The sequence below is a fragment of the Gymnodraco acuticeps genome, unplaced genomic scaffold (assembly GCF_902827175.1).
Source record: "Gymnodraco acuticeps unplaced genomic scaffold, fGymAcu1.1, whole genome shotgun sequence".
In the NCBI taxonomy this organism is placed as follows: domain Eukaryota; kingdom Metazoa; phylum Chordata; class Actinopteri; order Perciformes; family Bathydraconidae; genus Gymnodraco; species Gymnodraco acuticeps.
In genome coordinates this window covers 7,261-27,500 of record NW_022991466.1, presented here as the reverse complement: position 1 = coordinate 27,500, position 20,240 = coordinate 7,261, and the positions used below count along the sequence as shown (strand labels likewise).

At 44.7% G+C, this 20,240-nt stretch overlaps 2 protein-coding genes across 3 annotated transcripts in view; both read left to right on the top strand.

Moving 5' to 3' along the window:
- Nucleotides 1–1,196, top strand: part of LOC117532998 (tomoregulin-1-like) — a gene marked incomplete at its 5' end in the record, with an annotated part of 11,195 nt that extends 9,999 nt beyond the window's left edge. For both annotated transcript variants that reach the window (XM_034196624.1, XM_034196623.1), the window contains 1 exon segment: nt 83–1,196. In XM_034196624.1, the coding sequence (XP_034052515.1) occupies nt 83–167 (85 nt within the window).
- Nucleotides 1,197–10,578: 9,382 nt separating this feature from the next.
- LOC117532997 (caveolae-associated protein 4a-like) lies at nt 10,579–11,170 on the top strand. Its single transcript, XM_034196622.1, has one exon. The coding sequence runs from the start codon at nt 10,772–10,774 to the stop codon at nt 11,168–11,170; it is 399 nt and encodes a 132-aa protein (XP_034052513.1). The 5' UTR covers nt 10,579–10,771.
- Nucleotides 11,171–20,240: the final 9,070 nt, after the last annotated feature.

Here is a 20,240-nt window from a genome sequence, read left to right as displayed (position 1 = left end):
GAAATACCTCGCACTGTTTTAGCAGTTTATTCCATGTTTTTGGTGTAAAGCGTGTTCTTGACGTGTTGTTCCCGTGTTTTAGGCGGTGTAATAAATCGAAGCGTGGCCGAAGACAGAAGCAACATCTCAGCCATTTTCAGTCGGGAACGTCCTCCCGGATGATGTAGCCCCTCCTCCAATATCATGTTTTTACAAAATACCAGGATTTTTCGTACCACAGACTGACTGCTTTTTTGATACCTCGACTTTTTGGTGCCTCTTATTTTTTCCCTTTTTTAAAGTATTTTTTGAATTCCTTAAGGGGCCTTATTTTGAAATGTTTCTCCATGTGTTTTTATTTGTTGTTATCGCTGCCTGCAGAAGTTTTTATTTTGGGAAACACTGTGGATCCTCCGGCAGGAACTTTATTTATCTGATTGTATCTCTGGACCGTCCAGTTGTGACCCTGTGCCACGCAGGATGTCCTCATGCTTTCATTTGGAAGGAATGCAGAAGTCTTCATATAGGTTTAAATAACGACTGAATTCAAATCTAGCTGATACAAGACATTACAAATACAGTTTTAAGTCAGAAATATAGAATCTGTGCATCTGAAAATGATCAACCAAGTAATCTATGTTGTATATTATAAACACATTAGGTATTAACTAGTGGTTTATTTAAAGAAAGGGATTTTAATTAATAACATCATTATCTTCTATAGTTAGAAATGACCTTTAAAATGCTGAATAAACCCACAGATAAGCTACATTTCTCTAAATAACGACTTATTTCTCCTGTTTACGTTGTGTAATAAGGCCTTCCACCACTAGGGGGCGATGTTGTGTGTCTCTGCGTCTCACAGCGTGGCAAATAATCCCGTTATTTTACGTTGTGTTTTTGTTACGATGAGACGCACCTGAAAACCAAAATGCTGTTTTTTCTACCGCTCCATTCCGGAAATGGATCCCAATGCTGTTGCTGTTGTTGTTGTTGTTGTTGTTGTTGTTGTTGTTGTTGTTGTGATAATTTAACAGTTTTATTTGGTCAGTTTCTGCTTTTTTTGATATATAATTTGTAACGATGGTACGAAGTGTCCGTGTGTTCGTGGTAGTGGCCTGGGTCAGATCTAAGGTCCAGATGTTTAGATGTACTGCATGAGCCGTGATGTTAGCAATGTTCTGTAGAGGAAGTAGAATTAAATTATGTTTCAAACACCGTGTCTGTTTTCTCACTCTCAATAAGTCTACATTAAAATATTACATTACATATAAATCAGGATCAGGATCAGGGTCACAGATTCTCAGGTGATTCTGGTTCATTTACATATCAATCAACAGCTCATTAGATCATTCAACCTTTTTTACAATAATGAGTAGGGATGCTCCGATCGCCAGAATCAGCATCAGCCCTAACCCGACAGTGAAGAATACATATATGTATAACTAGTGTATCTTAGTGTGTTAGGTCTAACTATAAGTGTGTTAGGTCTAACTATAAGTGTGTTAGGTCTAACTCTAAGTGTGTTAGGTCTAACCCTAAGTGTGTTAGGTCTAACTCTTAGTGTGTTAGGTCTAACTCTTAGTGTGTTAGGTCTAACTCTTAGTGTGTTAGGTCTAACTATAAGTGTGTTAGGTCTAACTCTAAGTGTGTTAGGTCTAACTCTTATGGCGCGTTTCCACTGCAGCGGGGTAGCCCCGTTTAAGCGTCCCTAAGCGTCCTCGCTCTGGCCTCGGGCTGCCTCGCTGGCCGGCCCAGGCCGTGGCGCATTTCCATTACAGTTTAGGACCTGGGGTAGCAACGCAGTGTAGGCGGGGCGATCAGCTTTGTTTTTGTTCACATTTCGAGTTGTTCCGTCGAGCTCCCGCTGGATTTGATCATCCCCAATGAGATGAAGGAACGTCGTCACCTCCTCGGTCGACCACGGTGTGCTTTTCTTATTAGACGTAGCCATTTTTGTAGCTCATCCGTTTACAAAATGCTGTTTATAAAAATGCTGCAAGCTTGCTTCTAAATATATATGCGACGCTAGGGATGAACTCGCGAGCGATCTTGTGACGATTCTCTCTGACCAATCAGCAGTCGAGAGTGTTGACGTCACTAGTTCAGCCCTGGCCCTGGTCTGAGGGAACCACGATTTTATGAGGCCGGAAAAAGAGGGAAAAAGTACCCGCTGGCCGGTACTAGGCTATATGGAAACGCCACCAAAAACCGGCCTGGCCGCTTGAGGACGGTTAAGGACGCTTAAACGGGGCTACCCGCTGCAGTGGAAACGCGCCATTAGTGTGTTAGGTCTAACTCTAAGTGTGTTAGGTCTAACTCTAAGTGTGTTAGGTCCAGTGTTGTGCTAGTTACTGAAAACCAGTAACTAGTTACCATTACTAGTTACTTCATGTCAAAAGTAACTCAGTTACTTTACTAGTTACTTACACCCAAAAGTAATGCGTTACTGTGAAAAGTAACGTTTTTGTTAGTTACCAAAAGGTCTCCCATTAATGCCCTTATAACCTTCATTTCAGTACTGTTATTGCATTGGAGAATAATACAATCTGTTGATCAACTTGACATGCATTATATGCAATCTGGATTGCATCGATATTAGCTGGCTTTCCATTTTTGTATATTCTTTCTCCAGGTAGTTGGAAAAAGTGTTCCGTCCCATATGCCGTGTGCCGCCCGGACATGCTATCATGCTAACTAGCTCCCTGAAAGCGGGTGACTCCACTGTAGCAATAGCCTGCATGTGTTCTACAACATACCGTGCAATGGCTTTATCCACTTTTCCCTGGCCAGCAGTCCTTTGGTTAAAATCCAGCCGCTGTTGCTTGGGTGGAGGTGGAGTGGCGTCGGCTGAGTCTCTGTGGTCTTAGCTACTAGCTTCGTCCCAGCATGTTGTTTTTGCAGATGTTTTAAGAGATTTGAATGACTGGTTTGGGCAGTAGATAGGATCTTTGACCCGCCAAGACACAACTTACATTTAACTAAAACGTTCTTTTCTTTGTGCTCGACAAAAGTGAAATAGTGAGAATATCTCCAGGTGGAGAAACTAGACTTGAGCTCTGCCGCCGCCATGATAGTCTTGTTAGTAAACAACACAAACACGCCCACAGCGCGTCTCCGCATGTGACACAGGAAGTATCCAGAGCCATATAATAGAAGAGTTATGACATCTCCGTTCACTCCAATGGACCACTTTTTTACAGCAATGGCGGATCGTGGAGCCTCTCAATCGTTCCCCGGAAGTTAGCACCAAGGCTAGCAGAGCTGTGGAGTTGCAGCATAATAGACCGTTCGTGACGGACTTTTAAAGGTAAGAAGACGTTTAAAGATTTATATTGCGGATATTATCAGTACATCTGATTCAATTGAACATGTGTATTAAAGGATGTCAGTGGATTATCCCTAAATTAGTAGATTTAGGAAACGTTTACAGATAACAGATCAAGCTAGGATACCGAAGCAAGTTAGCAACACACGTTGAACAGCCTTTTAATTGTAAATTCCGTTCTCTTAATGTCTATTTGGTCCAACGTTGTTGAATTAGAGAAGAGGGGCTTCTAAACGGGATTGTATGCGGGGGTGGAGGGAGTTAAATATTAGATACATATAACTTTGGTGCGTGTAAGAGTGAGTGTTTTTAGCAGAGCCATATTGTGTCCTTGTGATTATGTTGATTATTACCTGTGTGTATAATGTTGCAGCTCAGCTGATTTTGGATTGATGGCAAAGGGAGAGGGACTTAAGTGAGAGTGAACACACAAGGTAAGTTTAATACTACTGTTTTATATAAGTAAGCATACTAAACATGTATTCTATCACTGTATTATATAAGTAATCTTGTTAGTAACCTACTGTATGGCAGGTGGAGGGGCAGTGATGTTACAGGTGGAGGAGCAAGACTGCAAACTCACAAGACAGAGAAATCAAAGTTTGTTCTCCAGAGACGAGGTTGATTTCACTTCAATTTTTTCATATTTTCTAAAGATGTGGAAATGGCACCAAAAAAAACTTGAGCGCTGTAACCAAGACAACTGTAACAACAGGAGTAGAGAGCCACCAAGGTTTTCCAAGTCCCTCTCTTACTCCATTTGGCCAACCCAAACTTCCAGGTACATGACGGGACACCTTGCTTGTTTTTGTTGTTTGCGCTCCTCTGGCAGGTGGAGGGCAGTGATCCCTTCCCTTCTTCCCTCAATCTTTAAGACTAATGTAAGTAGAAGACATGGCACTGTAAATGTTCGAACATTTAAAATATTATACCACTTAAAAATAAGAAATATTACTTTTGTTACTAAGAGTTCATACTTATTATACCTGTGTCACCTTTCACACTATCGCTGTGATCATGAGCTATGGGCTTTGTAGATACAGGTCCCGGGGTGAATCGTGGTGCAGGGGCCCTTCTCTTTTTGACCACAGGGCGATGCACGAAGATGGTGGGTATAGCCTCTGCTCTCAGCCTTGCCCTTTTTTGTCTTGACAAACTGGTCTGCATCAAAATGTGCCTGCAGAGTGACTTGAGGTTACTTCACACACAGAACAACTCAGTTTTGTCTGCCCACATACATATTCCATAGTGGTTGAATACACAGTATTAGGAAACACTTTATACTTACTGGACATGTTATACTCATTACATACTGTATATACAATATGACCAAGAATGTGAGACAACTTTATAGAAATTCATATCACATCTGTTACTGATGCCATTTGTCATACTTTGTTAAACTCACAAATAATAAAGTTCCATAACTTCAGTTGGGAACAAAGACCACACCTTATCTCCCCAAGGCAATTTCCCATCCAATAGGTGTGCTATATAGGTTGTGTATAACCCTTCCTCCTGTCTGTTTACTCCCTCTTTCAGCACAAGAACCAGAGGGGGATTCAATGGAGCCTGAATACCTGCACTGAGACCCTCACCCTGCACCCTGAGTCTCAACTCTCAGTGTTTTTCAAGCCTTTCCCTGTTTTTTGTATTAAACAAAACATTAAGCTTTCCCAATGGTGTGGTTTTCGTTTTGTGAAAAAGTGCAAATGCAGTGTTTGTATATAAATCACATATTTTTTTTGCTGTTGGTTGTGAAATTGCTCCTGCTTCCTCCGCTCTGTGTCAGTGGGGAAGCCGTACATTCGTACACCTTTCTCTGAGCGATTGGAGCATCCCCAGGCAGCACAGCAAACCATGGTGGAGACTAGGAGGCAGCACAGCAAACCATGGTGGCGACTAGGAGGCAGCACAGCAAACCATGGTGGAGACTAGGAGGCAGCACAGCAAACCATGGTGGCGACTAGGAGGCAGCACAGCAAACCATGGTGGCGACTAGGAGGCAGCACAGCAAACCATGGTGGCGACTAGGAGGCAGCACAGCACACCATGGTGGAGACTAGGAGGCAGCACAGCAAACCATGGTGGAGACTAGGAGGCAGCACAGCTAACCATGGTGGAGACTAGGAGGCAGCACAGCTAACCATGGTGGAGACTAGGAGGCAGCACAGCTAACCATGGTGGAGACTAGGAGGCAGCACAGCACACCATGGTGGAGACTAGGAGGCAGCACAGCAAACCATGGTGGCGACTAGGAGGCAGCACAGCACACCATGGTGGAGACTAGGAGGCAGCACAGCAAACCATGGTGGCGACTAGGAGGCAGCACAGCTACACCATGGTGGAGACTAGGAGGCAGCACAGCAAACCATGGTGGAGACTAGGAGGCAGCACAGCTAACCATGGTGGAGACTAGGAGGCAGCACAGCTAACCATGGTGGCGACTAGGAGGCAGCACAGCACACCATGGTGGAGACTAGGAGGCAGCACAGCACACCATGGTGGAGACTAGGAGGCAGCACAGCACACCATGGTGGAGACTAGGAGGCAGCACAGCAAACCATGGTGGAGACTAGGAGGCAGCACAGCTAACCATGGTGGAGACTAGGAGGCAGCACAGCTAAACCATGGTGGAGACTAGGAGGCAGCACAGCAACCATGGTGGAGACTAGGAGGCAGCACAGCAAACCATGGTGGAGACTAGGAGGCAGCACAGCTAACCATGGTGGAGACTAGGAGGCAGCACAGCTAACCATGGTGGAGACTAGGAGGCAGCACAGCTAACCATGGTGGAGACTAGGAGGCAGCACAGCACACCATGGTGGCGACTAGGAGGCAGCACAGCAAACCATGGTGGCGACTAGGAGGCAGCACAGCACACCATGGTGGAGACTAGGAGGCAGCACAGCAAACCATGGTGGAGACTAGGAGGCAGCACAGCTAACCATGGTGGAGACTAGGAGGCAGCACAGCTAACCATGGTGGAGACTAGGAGGCAGCACAGCTAACCATGGTGGAGACTAGGAGGCAGCACAGCAAACCATGGTGGAGACTAGGAGGCAGCACAGCACACCATGGTGGAGACTAGGAGGCAGCACAAGCACACCATGGTGGAGACTAGGAGGCAGCACAGCAAACCATGGTGGAGACTAGGAGGCAGCACAGCTAACCATGGTGGAGACTAGGAGGCAGCACAGCAAACCATGGTGGAGACTAGGAGGCAGCACAGCACACCATGGTGGAGACTAGGAGGCAGCACAGCACACCATGGTGGAGACTAGGAGGCAGCACAGCAAACCAGGACAACACGGAGGAAAAGGCACAGACAAACTGCATGATATGCTATTCAATGTTTATTGAATTCCATGTATTTGCATTGGATGTTCCTAAAGCAACACATTTAACATCATCATCATCATCATCATCATGCTGCTGCTGCTAGTCCTTTGATAGTCACCTGTCGGTCTCCTGTCCTTTCTGAAAGCCATAAAGATGACATTAGTCATTTAGATAACTTGTGTCCTCAGTTACCATGGTTACTGAAACTACCATGAATTTAAGAAAATGGTAGACATTAATCTAATCTGAATTGTAAAGCATTACTTTAGATCCCCTCCCTCTAAATGTATCAAACATTAGAAAGTGATGCTCCTGACTACCATACAAGTTTAAGAAGATAATATTGGTTTTAAAGAATTCAAAGCTATAAATAAACAGCAACAGGCTCTTTAACAAGGCACTGTTAGCCTACCATGTAAACTGTTCACACTAATCCTAATATTATCACTTAATATTAGCAAATTCTATTTTATTTTTTAAAACATATTGATGTAAATACATACACATATCGATTTGTTGTATAAATATTGCAAATCAAAACCTTTATTCACTAATAATTAGCAACAATCGTAGTTCTATCTCCTGTTATCAATGCATTCACATTGCCCGCCATGAAGCTCCGGGGAACGATCCTCGTCTACATGAACCACGTGACGATAACCGTTTTTGGACTTCCGTTGTCGTAACTCTTCTATTATATGGCTCTGGAAGTATCTAAGTACATTTACTCAAGTACTGTACTTAAGTACAGTTCTCATCTCTGTTCGCCTGGCTGTTGACTATATAAAAAAACTAACGGAGTAACGCACCATGTAGTAACGGTAACTGAGTTACTGAATTTAAAAAGTATTGCGTTAGAGTACTAGTTACTGCCAAAAATAACGGCGTTACGGTAACGCGTTACTTGTAACCTAACACTGGTTAGGTCTAAGTGTGTTAGGTCTAACTCTAAGTGTGTTAGGTCTAACTCTAAGTGTGTTAGGTCTAACTCTAAGTGTGTTAGGTCTAACTCTTAGTGTGTTAGGTCTAACTCTAAGTGTGTTAGGTCTAACTCTAAGTGTGTTAGGTCTAACTCTAAGTGTGTTAGGTCTAACTCTTAGTGTGTTAGGTCTAACTCTGAGTGTGTTGGGTCTAACTCTCAGTGTGTTGGGTCTAACTCTAAGTGTGTTAGGTCTAACCCTAAGTGTGTTAGGTCTAACTCTAAGTGTGTTAGGTCTAACTCTGAGTGTGTTAGGTCTAACTCTTAGTGTGTGTTTCGCTCACCGGTCCGTCACAGGGGGTGGAGCTGCAGGGTTTCTGCTTCACACACGTTGCACCGCTATTTTACTGTCTTTTTCAGACACCTTAAATACTGCCAGACCGGTGAAGCCATGTTGGCGAGCTTGTTTTACCGCACAGAGAAAAGTGTCATGTATTTTATGTCATGTGATCGGCTCTCCTGATCTGCCTTTATAGAGAGCACCGATAACGATCGGCGGCCGATTGATCGGATTATCCCTAATAATGAATATGTCCTCCCTAAACATTAAAGTGCATTATGTGTTCCCATGATAGATGAGATGAGATGCTTTTTGCAGATGATGTGGTTCTAATGGCTTCATCGGTCTGCGACCTTCAGCACTCACTGGATCGGTTCGCAACCGAGTGTGAAGCGGCTGGGATGAGGATCAGCACCTCCAAATCTGAGGCCATGGTTCTCAGCAGGAAACCGATGGACTGTCCACTCCAAGTAGGGAATGAGTCCTTACCCCAAGTGAAGGAGTTCAAGTATCTCGGGGTCTTGTTCTCGAATGAGGGAACAATGGAGCGTGAGATGGGCCGGAGAGTCGGAGCAGCGGGAGTGGTACTGCAGTCGCTTTACCGCACCGTAGTGACGAAAAGGGAGCTGAGCCAGAAGGCAAAGCTCTCTGTCTACCGGGCCATTTTCGTTCCTACCCTCACCTATGGTCATGAAGGATGGGTCATGACCGAAAGAACGAGATCGCGGATACAAGCGGCCGAGATGGGTTTTCTCCGCAGGGTGGCTGGTGTCTCCCTTAGGGATAAGGTGAGAAGTTCGGTCATCAGGGAGGGACTCGGAGTTGAGCCGCTCCTCCTTCGCGTCGAAAGGAGCCAGTTGAGGTGGTTCGGGCACCTAGTTAGGATGCCACCTGGGCGCCTCCCTAGGGAGGTGTTCCAGGCACGTCCAGCTGGGAAGAGACCAAGGGGTAGACCTAGGACTAGGTGGAGGGATTATATCTCTTCGCTGGCCTGGGAGCGCCTTGGGATCCCCCAGTCAGAGCTGGTTGATGAGGGGAAAGGAACGTTTGGGGCTCTCTGCTGGAACTGATACCCCCGAGACCCGATGAATACACAGATTGGTTATTTATTTGCTAATCCTCAGAAGTTGGCTCTGAATTGACTTTTCTTGATACTTTGTACATATAGTTTCCTCGTAAAAAGATCTAAAAACTACAAAATAAATTACAACAAAAATCTTTAAATTAGTTTTCTATCATGGTTTTGAGAGACTGGATTAATACGACATTTAAATATAATGTATTATCCTAATCGTATCCTGTTGCTGACACTAATTAAAACTAATTAAGTCACACAGAGGTGGTGCAGTCCCTCAGACAGCCACAAGGTGTCCCTGTTTCCTCCATTGAAACTGCCACACAGAAACTCAGTGTCACTTCTTTAGATTTAAATCACATTGTATTGAATGAACCCTTCACTGGTTTATGTATCCTCGTGCAGAGAGTCTTTAACAGTGTGTGTCCATATGAGGAATAACAGCGAGTCACAGGGATCAAACGGGTGTCATGTGACATTTAAGGGTTAAGAAGTTAGGAGTTAAAACCAAGATGTTCTATTAGCTTTCTATTGGTGACACCCCCCTTTAAATGTTCTTTTAATCTTTAGAATTCATTCATTTGATATTGTTATTGATATGTTTATTTATTAGCTTTTATGTGATTTATTTGTAGTCATTTATTTTAAGTTAGTCCTAAATATAGTTGTGATGGCAGCATCATTACAGGCAGCAGCTGCAGGAGGGTTTTAGACAGGTGGAAAACCCCTTAATTCTTCATCCTTCCTCACCTCCTCTTCTTCACCTCCTCCTCCTCATCATCAGCTGACATCTCAAGGTCACCTGAAGATAAAAAATGGAGTGGGTAAATGAATAAAAAGGGATATCTTTAGAAAAAAACTTGTATTGGTGACACCCCCCCCCCCCCCCCCTTTAAATAGTATTTTATTCTTTATTTATTTCTATATAGTTTTATTTATTTTATAGGTTTTAATTTATATTATTCATTTTATAGGTGAATATCTACTTCCCCTCTTTAATTGGTCTTTTAATCTTAAATTGTTTTATTTTATAAACTTTAATCTATTTTGTATTGGAATCATGGAATTCATGCTTTGACTGACAGCTGTCTCACCCAATCACAGTGCTTGCTGCTCCTCCCAGGCTCCTCCCACTTTGTCCCTCCATCTCCAGGACTTCCTGTTGAACCCGATCCTCTCATTGGTTCTAAACCTGGAGGGGAGAGATTAACACAGAACAAGTGAAAAGGTGATGATGATGGAGGAGGGGGGTTTCCATTTCTTTTATAAACTCATCCAGACACACACACACACACGCACACACACACACACACACACGCACGCACACGCACACACACGCACGCACACACACGCACTCATACATTCCTACACATCTAATTTCTGTGATTGACAGGTAGAAGGCGGGACTTTGTCGGGACTTCTTTTTTTTGAAATCCTCTGATTGACAGGAAGTCAGTGAAGTTCTCAGGACCGTTTTAAGTTGGAATAAGACCCCGACTTCAGAATGTACCCCTGCATTGTTGAAATTAAACATAGTGTTTCTGTTTTTAGCCTCCCCCTCCCTCTCCCTCCCCCCTCTCCCTCCCCAGAGTCAGGGTGGAGTCTTTGGGCTCCAGTCGACGGAGGGAGGGTCTCCTTTCACCAACTTTCTTCTCTTTCTGATCCTCCTTCTCTTACTCCGGACCCCTCGATGCCTCGAAGCCTCTTCCTGCTCACAGCCTCCACACCTAGGTGGTCTTTCCAGGGTTTCCTTCCTTCCCCTTCCTCCCTGATACAAAACACCAAACCATGACCGATAAGAGTGTCCCGTCCGGAGGGGATGACGCCTCCAACATCATGGCGCTTCTGGAGCGAGTCGCCGGGCTCATGGACAGCGTTCAAACCACGCAGAAACGCATGGAGGAGCGTCAGCTGAACCTGGAGAGCACGGTGAAGAACATCCAGACGGACGTGGTGAAGCTGACCAGCGACCACGCAAACACCAGCTCCACCGTGGACCGACTGCTGGAGAAAACACGGAAGGTCAGCCGTCACGTGAAGGACGTCCGCGTGAGGGTGGAGAACCAGAACGTGAGGGTGAAGAAGGTGGAGGCGACGCAGGGAGATCTGCTCGCCAAGAACAAGTTCAAGGTGGTCATCTACCAGGTAGGAAACGTCTCAGTCACACCTGCTGTGTTTCACCTGTAGCTTCAGGACTGGGAAAGATGCTTCTAATGGAGACCTGTTGGCCAAGAACAAGTTCAGGTGGTCCTCTACCAGGTAGGAGATCTAAAAACTAGAGATGGTTTAAAGAACCAGGGTTACCTGTAGCTCCAGGACTGGTAAAACTACTTCAAATGGAGACCTGTTGGCCAAGAACAAGTTCAGGGTGGTCATCTACCAGGTAGGAGACACACCTGGGGTCATTCTGTGCTAGGGTTAGGGTTTACAAAGGGGAGATTAAAGGAGAGATTTTGGAAGCCTCCAAAAGCTCTTAGAAGCAGCCAATATCCATAGAAACCTTCAGAGAGACAAGCTAAGATCCAGACTAGCAATCAAGACCAACTTCATGAGGAATAAAGTGGGTTTTCAGTCGTAAAAACCCTCAAATCCACTGAAAACGACTTCTAAGGGTCTTAGGATAGGGTTTAAACCTCTAACATGTGATCCATAGCCTCCAGAAAGACAAGCTAAGATCCAGACTAGCAACTAAAGACACTTCTAATGGTCTAAGGGTGTCTAGGATTGAAAGAACCAGGATTACCCGTAGCTTCAGGACTGGGAAAGATACTTCTAATGCTCTAGATAGGTTTCAAGGAACCAGGTCTTGTGATGATTAAACGTTTATCAATCAATCAATCAAGGTTTATTCATACTGCCCAATACCACACCTTTCCCACAGCCTCAGGGGCTTTACAGGTAAAGAACCCCTCAAAGAAACCCCCAGTTAACGAGGGAGGAATGTTAGAAACCTCGAGTGCAGATATGAGATTCAGTTGAACCTAAAGCTCACTAAACATGACCCAAGGAAGATCAAAAACCCCAACACACATGGATTCTACCTGGAACTGAATATCGTTATTACCTGTATGAAGAAGCCACAGGAAAAAGGGTGTCTTGGCGACAGGCCTTCAATGACACCTGCTGTATAGTGCATTACACGTTCCTGTACAGCAGTCAAACCGATGGACTGAAGAGGTGAGCAGCACCAGTGGACAGATGATGGGGATCAGATAGTTAGTAGTTAGACTGTTTTCCGCAGAGGAGGCGAACCTCTCTGACCTCCATGCTCAAACTAAATCAGTGAAATCCCAGGTGCACATGAGGGTCTCTGCAGAGGGTCTGTTTCCTGGTTGTGAGATATAATCACATTTCTGAACGCTGCTGAAATCTCTGCAGATTTTAGTGACATTTTTCCCCATAAAACCACAAAAGAAAATATTTGTGGATTACATTTATATATTATCCATAGAAACCTTCAGAAAGACAAGCTAAGGTCCAGACTAGTGATCAAGATCAACTTCAGGGGGAAGAAAGTTTCCAGACGTAAAAACACAGAAATCCACTTTAAAAAACACCCTAAGGGTCCAAATGAAAAGGGACATGGGCCAATCCACAACCCAACACACAAAGACTCAGCCTTAACATTTGGAGAGGCTGCATTTAGTTATTAATCTCCATGTATCTGGAACAAACAGAAACCTGCCATCAAGATCATTTTAAAGAGGAATAAAGTGGCAGCTAAAACTCCTCAAAATCAGTCCGTTATTCAAACATTTTGCTCTCAGGGTTTCTCTAACTCTTTCTCGAAAGACCAACTTAATGAGGAATAAAGTGGTTTTCCAGTCGTAAAACCCCAAAATCCACTTAAGAAAACACAAAAAAAGGGTCAAAATGAAGAGGGAAATGGGCCGATCCACAACTAAACACACAAAGACTCGACTTTAACTTGGAGAGGAAGATATTCAGTTAATTAGCTCCATGTATCTGGAACAAACTACTCGATCCAGACTAGTGATCAAGACCAACTTCATGAGGAAGAAAGTGGGTTTCCAGTCGTAAAAACCCCAAATCCACTTTAAAGAAACACAAAAGGGGTCAAAATTGAAAGGGAGATTTATAAAAATGGACCAATCCAAAACCCAACACACAAAGACTCAACCTTAACTTGGAGAGGCTGATATTTAAAGAGGAATAAAGTGGCAGAAAACACTAAAACTCCTCAAAATCAGTCTCGAAAGACCAACTTAATGAGGAAGAAAGTGGTTTTCCAGTCGTAAAAACCCCAAATCCACTTTAACACCCTAAAGAGGTCACAAAGACTCAACCTTAACTTGGAGAGGCTGAATTCAGTTAATAAGCTCCATGTATCTGGAACAGACTACGAGAAACCTGCAGGATCCAGACTTCATTTCAAAGAGGAATAAAGGGGTTTTCCACCCGCAGACAGAAATCCACTTAAAACACACTTAGGGGTCGGAATGAACCTCACATGATGAAGGAGGGAAAGCCCCAGTGTGTTTCTCTTCCCATCAGTTTCAGTCAGAGACGTTTCTTTCAGAGCTCTTGTTGAAATAGCTCTCCGGCCTCCAGCGAGCAGCTGCTGGTTATTTGAGCTCTGGACGGACGTCAGAATGCAGAAACGTTACACCGCTGAGCTCAAGAGGCTTTCATTCATCATCAGCCTGTTACAGTCTCAAATCTGTACGTGAGAGGTGATGCTCTTAAACGTGCTTTCATTTATGCATTTCGGAGCTTCTGCAGTGTCTTACTGGTTGGTGCAATCTGATTGGTTGTTACCGGATATTTGCATCACCAACATTAGATATCAATGCTCTGCAAATACCCATTTTCTCCACCAAAAGGAGAAATGAACCTTGTTACGGTTTTTGCTATTCATGCAACCCTAACCCAAAAACCAACAGACCTGCTCTCCATGTGTAGCTGAGGCGGATCTAAAAGGGTGTCTTGGCGACAGGCTTTACTACACGCCTTCAATGACACCTGCTGTATAGTGCATTACACGTTCCTGTATAGCAGTCAACCCGATGGACTGAAGAGGTGAGTAGCACCAGTGGACAGATGATGGGGATCAGATGGTTAATAGAGTTAGTCTAAAATAACCTGCGACTGTTTTCCGCAGAGTCGACGAACCTCTCTGACCTCCATGCTCAAACTAAATCAGTGAAATCCCAGGTTTCGTGCACATTAGGGTCTCTGCAGAGGGTCTGTTTCCTGGTTGTCCAGACAGTGAGAAATAATCACATTTCTGAACGCTGCTGTAATCTCTCTGCAGATTCCTAATTATTTTGGATGATTTCATTTTTCTACAACATACTTCCAAAAAGTCCAATATTTACAGATTAGATCCATGGAAACGTTCAGAGATGCTTCCCAACACAGTTAGGATCCAGCGTAGCAACCAACATCAACTTCTGGCCAAATAAAGTGGCCTTTCCACCCAGTCATTAAATCAATCAATCAATCAATGTTTATTCATTAAACCCCCCAAATCCACTTAAAGAACACACTAAAAGGGAGATTAAAACAAATTGGGCTAATCCACAACCCAACACACGAAGACCCTAACCCAACCCAACACACGAAGACCCTAACCCTAACCCAACACACGAAGACTCTAACCCTAACCCAACACACGAAGACTCTAACCCTAACCCAACACACGAAGACTCTAACCCTAACCCAACACGCGAAGACCCTAACCCAACCCAACACACGAAGACCCTAACCCAACCCAACACACGAAGACCCTAACCATAACCCAACACACGAAGACTCTAACCCTAACCCAACACACGAAGACTCTAACCCTAACCCAACACACGAAGACTCTAACCCTAACCCAACACACGAAGACCCTAACCCAACCCAACACACGAAGACCCTAACCCTAACCCAACACACGAAGACTCTAACCCTAACCCAACACACGAAGACTCTAACCCTAACCCAACACACGAAGACCCTAACCCAACCCAACACACGAAGACCCTAACCCTAACCCAACACACGAAGACCCTAACCCAACCCAACACACGAAGACCCTAACCCTAACCCAACACACGAAGACCCTAACCCAACCCAACACACGAAGACCCTAACCCTAACCCAACACACGAAGACCCTAACCCTAACCCAACACACGAAGACCCTAACCCAACCCAACACACGAAGACCCTAACCCTAACCCAACACACGAAGACCCTAACCCTAACCCAGGGTTCTGCAACCTTTTTGACCAAAAGAGCCATTTTGCTCCTTTTTCCAAAACATTTTTTTGTCTGGAGCCGCAAAACATTTCATAGTTTTTTATTGTTATATCAGACAAAAACTACAGTTTTTTTGCATTTATTAGGTTATTTATGACATGATATAAAACTGTTAACCTCTAATGAGAAACAAATAACTCTTATAAGGAGAATTCAAAATGATACACAGGCCTACTTTAAAATAAATTAAACACAGCACTTGGGGAGTCCTCTGCACATTTGAAGGAAAAACATATTATTAAAATGGGCCCACTTTGAAATAAATAAAACAGCTGCACACTAAAAAGAGTTAAAGGTGGGTAAGAATGGAGAAACCAGCTCGAGCGCGCTAGAATTTGAAAGTACACAACCGGAAAAAATATATGCCTTCAGACTTCCTCACAGAGCCCCTCCTCCAACACACACGAACGCGCACATGACCAATGAGGGCACGAGATACGTTTGTGCACAGATGGAAGGCTGACAGGCAGTTAGGCCATCCAGTTACTTTAGCCGGCTCAGATGATTGGTCGTGCTTTTTACAGCGCTACGGCTTCCAGAGATACATTTTTGTATGTATTTATTGTCAAAGCGTTTAATGTATTCATTGCTATCGGGACGTTAAGAGCATTCCATGGAATATAACAAAAAGTGTTTTCTGAAATAAATGACATACCCCATTGAATGATGACTGAAGATCGTCAGCTGTCTTCCTCCCCGTGTTGTTCCTCGATACGTAAAGGCTGCACCACCGTTGACAACTTCTCTCTACATATCAGACATTCCGGTAAACCAGCATTGTTTGCTGTGAAAGCAGATATTTCTGTCCACACAGAACTAAATCCTGTGTTCCTCCGGTACTTTTCTTTGATGTATCCATAGTTCGCTCATCGAGCCGGGGGTCAGGTTATTCGCCTCCAAGAAAAGGCGCTCGCGCGGGACCGTAGCAGGATGTGACGCATATTTTAGTTGACCTAATTAAAACCGTTTTGTTTTTTATTTGTCACAGTTTCACCTCAAAATACAAGATACCAAACATTTTCAACAAAATATAAATAGTCCTACAAATACTTTTATTTTATTTCCTTCTTATTTTTGTCTAAACTCAAGGGAGCCAGAGCAGAGGGCTTAAAGGGCCGCATGCGGCCCGTGGGCCGCGGGTTGCCGACCCCTGCCCTAACCCAACACACAAAGACCCTAACCCAACACACAGAGACCCTAACCCAACACACAAAGTCCCTAACCCAACACACGAAGACCCTAACCCAACACACGAAGACCCTAACCCAACACACGAAGACCCTAACCCAACACACAAAGTCCCTAACCCAACACACGAAGACCCTAACCCAACACACTAAGACCCTAACCCAACACACAGAGACCCTAACCCAACACACAAAGTCCCTAACCCAACACACGAAGACCCTAACCCAACACACGAAGACCCTAACCCAACACACAGAGACCCTAACCCAGGGGTGGCCAACCAGTCAGAGGTTAAGAGCCACATTTTTTCTATGTTACTGCAAAGTGCCACATCAAAACATCAACAACGTTTTTTAGTTTTCTGGAGACAAGATTTCAACCACGTCACTGATGCATTTTTGTGGCATTGGGATATATATATTTTAAATCCTCTGGAGCAGAGAGAGGAGCTGTGGATTATTGTTATTGATTAATGCATCAGTGTTTCTTAGGGTCAAAAACACTAAACTCACAACTTAAAATGAAAGCGTTTAGTTTATTTAATAAAAGAGCACATGTTCAATGTGAAAAGTGACAGTAGTTATAGATTATTTGCAATTTGGTGTTATATATATATATTTTTTTTAATTATATATATTTTTTAAACACCTTGAATTTCAGGGGGGGGCGGGGCTCCGTTGGCGGGCCGCAGCGCCCCTCCAAAACAATGGTAGGGGAAACACTGGATAGTGTTTAATCAACGATAGGTTTCCCCCCTCAAAGGTGATTGGTTCACTGCATTGCAGGTATTATTGTGATTGGCTCTTGGGCCACATCAAAATTAGACTTGCTGTCATCCTCTCATACTGACACCTGACACCACACATACACACCGGGAGCCGGGACGAAAGTAACGGAGCGATTTTATCCGAGCCCAAACAACTTTGACCGGCCAAATTACGTTAATACTTAACAGACCTACTAAATATCAGGTTTAACTGTCAGGAGTAGCTAGTGTTGTCACGATACAAACATTTTGGTTTCGATACCAAGTCAAGAATTGCGATTCCGATTCTTTTTCGATACTTTTCTTAAAAAACAGTCTTAAATGTAATTATTGTGCTTTATTTCACACCAGAACCATAACACAAACTTTTAAACAATGAGAACAATAAATTAAATAAATGACAAGATTTCCTATTAAATAAAATTAATACATTTCTTACAGACAGGCCTCGTGGTGTCCGTAGGCTTGCCCTCACTGTCAGAGATATAGCTCAAATACTTCAAAATTTCGCTTCTGGCGTCTTTTTTGTCAACAAGCCGAGGCGCAGCGGCAGTTGCACTCCCACTTGCAGCCATGCTTCTCGTTTTCTCACATGCTCTGGCAGCTAGCGCGTGCACGAGAGAGGGGAGGCACTTAGAGCGTGCTTGAGAGGGGCGGGACTGCAGGCACGGCTGCAGTGCAGGGAGTGGAAGCAGAGCGCTGAACACACACGGCTCTTATTAAAACAGCGCTTTCTCACCGGAGTACTTTCCCCCGTCATTCTTAAAGTACCGATACTAATGAAACGGAGGAATCGTAACATTTTTAACGGCAGGGTATCGCGGTACCTTTCAAGTATCGGTACACCGTGCAACACTAGTCAGGAGTCAGTGTCTCTCCCCCAAACTCACACATATACAATTCGATATGAACTGAAGAGCCGCATGAAACTAGGCAAAGAGCCGCATGCGGCTCGAGAGCCGCGGGTTGGCCACCCCTGCCCTAACCCAACACACAAAGTCCCTAACCCAACACACGAAGACCCTAACCCAACACACAAAGACTCTAACCCTAACCCAACACACAGAGACCCTAACCCAACACACAAAGTCCCTAACCCAACACACAGAGACCCTAACCCAACACACAAAGTCCCTAACCCAACACACAGAGTCCCTAACCCAACACACGAAGACCCTAACCCAACACACAGAGACCCTAACCCAACACACAAAGTCCCTAACCCAACACACGAAGACCCTAACCCAACACACAAAGACTCTAACCCTAACCAACACAGAGACCCTAACCCAACACACAGAGACCCAACCGCGACCCTAACCCAACACACAAAGTCCCTAACCCAACACACAGAGACCCTAACCCAACACACAAAGTCCCTAACCCAACACACGAAGACCCTAACCCAACACACAAAGTCCCTAACCCAACACACGAAGACCCTAACCCAACACACAAAGTCCCTAACCCAACACACGAAGACCCTAACCCAACACACAAAGACTCTAACCCTAACCCAACACACAGAGACCCTAACCCAACACACAAAGTCCCTAACCCCAACACACAGAGACCCTAACCCAACACACAAAGTCCCTAACCCAACACACAGAGTCCCTAACCCAACACACGAAGACCCTAACCCAACACACAGAGACCCTAACCCAACACACAAAGTCCCTAACCCAACACACGAAGACCCTAACCCAACACACAAAGACTCTAACCCTAACCCAACACACAGAGACCCTAACCCAACACACAGAGACCCTAACCCAACACACAGAGACCCTAACCCAACACACAAAGTCCCTAACCCAACACACAGAGACCCTAACCCAACACACAGAGACCCTAACCCAACACACAGAGACCCTAACCCAACACACAGAGACCCTAACCCAACACACAAAGTCCCTAACCCAACACACAGAGACCCTAACCCAACACACAAAGTCCCTAACCCAACACACGAAGACCCTAACCCAACACACAAAGTCCCTAACCCAACACACGAAGACCCTAACCCAACACACAAAGTCCCTAACCCAACACACAGAGACCCTAACCCAACACACAAAGTCCCTAACCCAACACACAAAGTCCCTAACCCAACACACAGAGACCCTAACCCAACACACAAAGTCCCTAACCCAACACACAGAGACCCTAACCCAACACACAAAGTCCCTAACCCAACACACGAAGACCCTAACCCAACACACAAAGTCCCCTAACCCAACACACAAAGACCCTAACCCAACACACAAAGTCCCTAACCCAACACACGAAGACCCTAACCCTAACCCAACACACAGAGACCCTAACCCAACACACAAAGACCCTAACCCAACACACAGAGACCCTAACCCAACACACAGAGACCCTAACCCAACACACAGAGACCCTAACCCAACACACAGAGACCCTAACCTGATCACGTGCAGTTCATGCTTTGTATTTGGAGGATGTGAAAACAGCACGTCTGTCCGTCCTGGGAGAGCGAGGCTTTACCATGATAGCATGAGGAAGCTAAGATGCTAACGCTCTGATAGCATGTTAGCACTGGGACGAAGAGCAGGGATATCTTTGGTCTCTGTCATGTAAAGAGTCTCAGCTGGTGCTAATGCATGCTACGTTGGTGTATTGTTGGATGCTAAAGCTTTATTAAAACGACTCAAAATAGGGTTAAAATGTTCCTTATTTGACAATATCTGCACATTGAGATCCCACGTGGTTTCAAATGGAGAAAGAAGAGGTTACGCTGTGCTTTAGATGTCTTTATGGCTATAAATGCATCAGAAACCCAGACCGCTCTGAGAACCCGTTTACAGTGTGCAGGTTATGATGTGTAAGTGACGGAGCCAGCTGAGGGTTATTCTGAGTGAGAACCGTCGGTCCTAATATAGCTCTGACTCTCGCTAACATGCTGCAGCGTTTCTGACCTGCTTCTGTGGTGAACCCTCTCAGGGGGTTAGGGTCACGACTCAGAGGTCACGGGGTCAAATGGGCCGATGACTCTGCTGGAGAGAGG

Bases quoted from the DNA above. Each gene is read 5' to 3' on its own strand.
- LOC117532997 (XM_034196622.1), top strand. From the start codon at position 10,772: ATGACCGATAAGAGTGTCCCGTCCGGAGGGGATGACGCCTCCAACATC.